Source organism: Fulmarus glacialis, unplaced genomic scaffold (genome assembly GCF_000690835.1).
Source record: "Fulmarus glacialis isolate BGI_N327 unplaced genomic scaffold, ASM69083v1 scaffold39456, whole genome shotgun sequence".
Lineage (NCBI taxonomy): Eukaryota > Metazoa > Chordata > Aves > Procellariiformes > Procellariidae > Fulmarus > Fulmarus glacialis.
Genome location: NW_009219598.1, coordinates 26932 through 33139, shown reverse-complemented (window position 1 = coordinate 33139; position 6208 = coordinate 26932). Strand labels below are relative to the sequence as shown.

Here is a 6208-nt window from a genome sequence, read left to right as displayed (position 1 = left end):
TTATCATCTTCCCTTTCTTCTCCCAGTCTACCTCCCACCACCCCATTGCTTTGGGAAAGGTATAGAACCAAGTAACATCCATTGCTGGAATTGAATCTCTCTCTCCCCTGTCAAAATGACTGGATCAAGAACAGCTAGACTGACAGGTGGTTTTCTTCCAAGAAACTCTGTGACCCACTCTGTTGGTTACTACGCAATTCTTCCTAACATCTCTATTATGTGTTTTATACTGGCATTATAAATCACAGCAGCCTGGGAGGAAGGAGGAAAAAGAAGGAGGTAGTAATTTTTTTTCTTCTAAAGAAGCAAAAAGGTTGTAATTCTTGAGTTCATTGATTTGGCACCTTTCAGGATTGTTTAGTAGAAGTATGTAAGGCAGCAGAATTTTCAGATAAAACTTCCAGATATTATGGAGCTGTTCTAATTGGCAAACAAAGGAAGAGGGGAAGATCACTTTGTCTGGAGCTCTGGCCTCTCACTATTCTTTATATAATACGTTTCTGAAAGACTATTTCTAACTTTGAATTTGGCTTTGTACTTTGAAGTCATTTTCGCTATTGGTAATATTGTAGAAGTGGGGTCTTCCCCCTACCCCCAAAACATGCAAGCTAAAAGCTATCCATTTTGCAAGTGGTAGATATACAATGCTAATGGAGTCCATTCCAGTAGATTTCTAAAGCCCAGATTGGAAATGAACTATGACATGAGCCTTGTAAGCTTGTAATATATATTTAAATTGAGCTAATGTACAGAATGAAGTTTTGTTGAATTTATTTCTTTGCTAATTCTACAAAGCTACATTATCTAATATAAAGTAGCAAAAACTGATTTGTCTGTTAAATTACAATTTTTTTGTGTGTGTAATGAAGTGTTTGTATCATATGTCACTCACTAGGATTTGATAACTTGCTGTATTTGTACAGTCAAGCCTTGGTAAAATAGTTGTTTATTATAAATTGATGAATACTAATCAGTTTGTTCTGCTGAAAAGGATGGAGCAATGATGCATGACAATAGTGTTTGCAAGTATTTTGGTTTAGGTTGCCCTTGTGAAACTTCCCTTGGCACCAGAAAAACAAATTGCCATGGAACAAAGTCCATTGCTGGCAGTGGACAAGCCTAGAAGTCATCTACTGGCACAAAGTTAACCACAGGGACCTCGCAGTCTGTGAGGCTGATCCTTTATTAAAATAAAGTTTGAGATATTTGAAACCTGTTGGAGTAGTGCAGACTTGTTGGGTTTTGAGGATGCATTTTTTTTCTTTAACAGGAAAGAAAGAGGAAACTGGCCCTGTGAAAACCCGAAATTGTGGGTTCACAAGCTGTGTGGACCTTCTGGATCTTTCATTCCATTCCAAGAGTGGAAAGAAAGGGTTGCTAAGGCTGGTGCAAAGCCATTATTTCAGGGCTGTGTTTCAAGATAACTTAAATGCTTTCATATGGAAACTGTTTATAGTGGAGGAATTAATTCCCAGCTTATGAAATACAATTCATCTTTATTACTGTCTTGTGAAATACGGTGTTGTTTTATCCCCCTCAGAAAAACTGTGAAGGGGGATTGGTTCTTGCTTTGTACTTACCTGAGCCTCGCTGAGTCCAGTTTCCCATGGGTGGCTTTTCAAGTCATTCTGTTGTTCATTTACATTAATTACTTCTTTTAAAGTCAACCGAGCATCTCATCAGTCCCCATAATAGATAAGGCGTCCTGCCCATAAATTTGAAAGCACCAGCTGTACCTCTCTAAACCTATTAGTTTACTTGCCTTAACTAAAATCATACAGGCTCTACCACTTAGCTTAGGCATGTCCACAGCACAGCTACTGTGCTTTCCCACCATTTGCATTTGAGCTGATGGTATTGAAGCACAAAATAAGCAATTAAAGCTGAAGATAATAGTATCTACACCTTGGTGAGGCTCAGAACAACTGGAGTTGTCAGGCTATCCAACTTTAAACTTGCAATAGTCAAGTGTATCAAAATCAGCTTTTTGCCAGCCTTTGTTACCAAAGGAGTACGGCAGGAGTTACTACAAGCCTGCAATGCTCAACATACAAGCGCATTTTATTATTGGTTGCATCAGCTTACTGATACCTAGTGCTAAAGCAAGAATGTGAAACTACATGAGTTTTGGAGTACACTTAAATCTTTCTTTATTGGAGTGCAACTGGAGTCCAAGCAGTTCTAGACTGTCAGACTCATGCAAGTAACGGAAGGTGTCAGAAGGTGAGTAGGTGGTAGCCCAACCAGTTATGCATTAGGAATTGCAACCACATGTGCGGGGTTAAAGCAGCATATCCTACCTTGCCTCTCTGAATTGTGACAAATCAGGAAGAGTGGTCAACAACAGCACTGCTGTTTCTTTAAATAAAATAAAAAAAGCTCTGATATGTATTTTATCATGTTTAATTTGCTGAAGGAGTTTTAAAGAAGAATTTGCAGTTGTTTAGATTATGGTCTGGTTTCTGCTTAAACTTAGTTCTCTGCAAAAACTCTCCTGGTTTGCAGCGGTAAAGTTGTGTCAAGCTAAGGTAAAACTTTTAAGAAGTTAGCTGTTACATGCCTGCGCTGAGAATCTCCCAAGTGTGTTAAATGCAATACTATTTGATCTTTACTAAAAGGTCACCTCCACTAATGATTCCTTACCTGTTTCACTTACTGGGGTTCTTGCGCTGGCTATGCTGTGACTTGAGAAAGGTGAAGGAGATGAGGCATTTTTGGTTTATTCAAAAATTACAAAAAATGTCACACCAGAACTTGTGAAAAGTGAGTAAAACCCTTTGTTAAATGTGCCGAGTTAGAAAGCCTGCAGTGCAATTTATAAAATAGAACACAGCTTGGATGTGTGCTTCACCCCGCTGTAAGAACTGATTCCTCTCCTCAAGTCTTGATCTTTGGGGTCTGGATGGGACATAATAGGAACACATTCAAGTGCCCTCTTCTTCTGTACTTTGTGCAAAACAATTCTGTAGACCCCTGTGATTGAGCTGCGTGCGTCTCTTCCCTGGTTATTTTGAATGTGCTCTTCTGTGATTCCCAGATCTTGCAGAATATTTTTCACTTCGATTTCTTCTTCTTTGAGTGCACTGATGTCTGATAAATACTTTGGATCCAGTTTAAACGGCTGTAAAGGTTTGGGGTACTGTATTCCTTGCATCCATTCACTGTTCATAATAAGTTTGACAGAGTATCGTTCCGTTGGTACTGGCTGAAGGACTCCTTTTATCAGTTTCTGGCATGTTTCTGAGAGGCAGGGAGGCAAACTGTATGTCCCTTCAAGAATGCACTTCTTCAGTTTGGCCACTGTATCTGCCCGAAATGGCATGATACCCGTCATCATGAAGTACAGCAGGATTCCCAGTGCCCAGATGTCTACATAAATGCCAACATACTTTTCATCTCGGAAGAGTTCGGGGGCAGCATAAGGAGGGGAGCCACAGAAAGTATTTAAAGTTTCATCTCTTTTACTTATTGTGCTGAATCCAAAATCTCCCACCTTAACACAGGTGTTACTGGTATAGAAGACGTTTTCTGCTTTCAAGTCCCGGTGAATGATATTATTCTCATGCTGTAGAACAAGAGGAAAATTTAGTATTAGCTTGTTCACAGGACAGTTCCCAAGTGACTAGCTCTTACCATGGATCGATTACCACACAGGAGAAAGGGAATTTTCTTGGACAAAGTCAGAAATAAGCATTGCAATGAAACTGAAAAGTTAAAGTATTTAAACAATTTTAACTTAATTCTCTACTGACACAAAAACAATAGAGTAGGTGGAGAAGATGGGAAGAAGGATGCTTTTTTTTTACGAACAGCAGTCTCAACTTTTTAACTAATACAAACTATTTTCATGACACAGATTTGTGATGGCATCATGGCTAATCCTACAAGACTAGATATCTTCATGTGCAAAATCTGTATTTTTTCAGCGTTCAGAACACTTGCTTTTGCAATTACTACATTTCTGTAATGATGTAAGTAACAAAACATCATTTCCTTTTAACTAATTCCATTTTTGTACATATTGTAAGCTTCTGGACTTAGACGTGGAAGCTTTTAGTTCACCGAGTGAAGGTAATCAGATAAAGTAAGAAAGTTGCTATAATTCTGTTGTGTGATTTGATGTCCTCTGAGGAACTGGTGTTGGCAGAAGAAAAGGACCACAGACTTGTGCCTTGTGGTATTTCACGTTGCTGGGGACACCAAATTCAGTGGTGTCTTCTAGTTTTGGAAATCGAAAATAAACACATACACTGTAACTTGTACTTTTTTCCCTTGGAAATGGCAGCAGTAGCCAAGGACTCAAACTGAATTTGCTTTGCTTAGTGGCGATATACCTGTCTTGATTAGATAAGGGTTTAAGATCATCTTTGAAATAACTAGGAGGAATGGATGTGTTTGAGCACTCGCTGCCCTATCGTTTGAAGTAACAAGGTGCATGGATCTGGAGGCAGTAAGGAAACCCTTCGGCATTCTGAGATTTTTAAACTGTCATCAGTAACAGGCAGGGATCTTCTGTCCTCGTGTGGACTGGCAGCAGTGAGATGTGATTTAACCTGGATATGTTGGCTTAGCAAAAGTAAAAAGTTTTGCAGAAGTCTGTGTGTACAAGTGAAGAGGTTTGCTTGGTAGTCTGGGTTTAACGCTAAGAAATAGATGCGATCTTGAAATGTAAAGTAAGTTCTGCAGAGTACCTGTCCTGTGGAAAAGGTGTTGAAGCTAATCCGTCACTTACAGTACATTTTGTCAAAATACATTAAAAAATGCATACTGTTTATATATGCCATGAACAGTTTGTAATGCAGTTTCTAGATGTCTGACCTGGGAACATCCTTTCTTTTGACTTCGCCTGAGGATATTACATGGCAGGAGAGTATGAGCCACCGGAGGGCACCCTGAGCCAACTCTAACAAATACTAGCTTTACTTCTCAAACTTGCAGAACAGTCTTCCCGTGTTTTTATGCTGTTGTTTTAAGTAACTATAGTTACTATGCAAGGTTCAGACGAGATGGTACTGAAGTAGTTAATTGCTTCTTTTCTGCCTTTACAGGATGCTTTGGGCTCTACACAAATAGCATCATCCTAAATCCAGACTTAAGACTAGGCAAGGGGAAGTGACTTGCTGGGTGTTAACTCCACAGATTTGTGCCAAAGTGAGGATCAGGAATTAACTGTCTTAAATGCCAGTCTCCCACATTCATTAATAAGCAAGCCTCTTCTCTGGAATACTTTCTTCTAGCAGAAGAGTGACTGATCTTGTGTTTTGAAATAGGTGGAGGCAAGAAATGAAGCTTTGTTAGCTGGTGCCTGCAGCAACTTAAAGCAGACAGGAAAATGCTGTTCCTGAAGGGATGGTTCCACCCATCAGGTGCTCCCAGTTCAGTCTCCTCCCAAAAGCTGTCAACAGAGAGGCAGTAAGTCAAGGTGGATGTGAAAGCTTTCTCTGATACCTTTAAGACAGCTCTTCTCTAGCTGTTTTGCTCTTCAGAAACGTCGGCCTGAAATCTTGGTATCAGTAAACCTACTAGTTGAAGACCAAAAGATACATCCACAACATCTGCTAGAATAGTGAGGGGCAACATGCCTGTGGAAGAAGAACAACTTACCATGTGCTTCACAGCAGACACAATCTGGGAGAAGATTATTTTACACTCTGTTTCTAGCAGCTTCCCTTCTGTGCTGATTTTAGTGAAGAGCTCCCCACCTCCTGCATACTCCATCACCAGGTGCAGTTTTGAGAGTGTCTCCACCACTTCATATAGCCTGATGATATTTGGGTGGTGCAGTTTTTCCATGCTGGATATCTCACGAGATAGCAAACGTTGAGTCTTGCGGTCTAGCTTTGTCTTGTCCAAAATCTTAATTGCAACTTTCTCTGAAAAGAAAAACGCTGTTCTATGTTGTTGATGCAATAGATACAAATGGTAATACTATTTACTTAAAACAATGCTGGCCTACAGAAGGGCAATAAAAGCTCACCTCTGATCAGTATAAGCTAAGCTCCAGAGGCCTGCTAAGCCCTGTAATCTTTCACACACACCCATGCCCTTTCCGTCTATGGCATCCTACTCACTGCTGAGGTAGCTAAGGGCTGGTACCGTATTACAAGGGCTAATCAAATCATCCGCTGTCTCAGTGTGCTCCACTGCTGTCAGGCTCATATGTGTCTGATGGCCACAGTTACAGCATCTGCTTTCAGTGTCTAATGCT

At 40.1% G+C, this 6208-nt stretch overlaps 2 protein-coding genes across 3 annotated transcripts in view; one reads left to right on the top strand and one right to left on the bottom strand.

Annotated features, from left to right (window-relative positions):
* The window catches only part of HMGCS1 (3-hydroxy-3-methylglutaryl-CoA synthase 1 (soluble)), a 7087-nt gene extending 5611 nt beyond the window's left edge, over positions 1-1476 (top strand). The window contains exon 10 of one of the 2 annotated variants that reach the window (XM_009580431.1): positions 1271-1476. The gene's annotated coding sequence lies outside the window, so the exon portion shown is untranslated. Of the gene's footprint in view, positions 825-1270 lie in introns of those variants that run through there. The other variant, XM_009580430.1, reaches the window with a different exon arrangement.
* A 1339-nt stretch (positions 1477-2815) lies between these two features.
* Positions 2816-6208, bottom strand: part of NIM1K (NIM1 serine/threonine protein kinase) — an 8583-nt gene continuing 5190 nt past the window's right edge. The window contains exons 2-3 of the mRNA XM_009580429.1: positions 5605-5873; positions 2816-3565 (exon numbers count right to left, since the gene is read on the bottom strand). Of these exons, the coding sequence (XP_009578724.1) occupies positions 2816-3565; positions 5605-5873 (1019 nt within the window). The remainder of the gene's footprint in view (positions 3566-5604; positions 5874-6208) is intronic.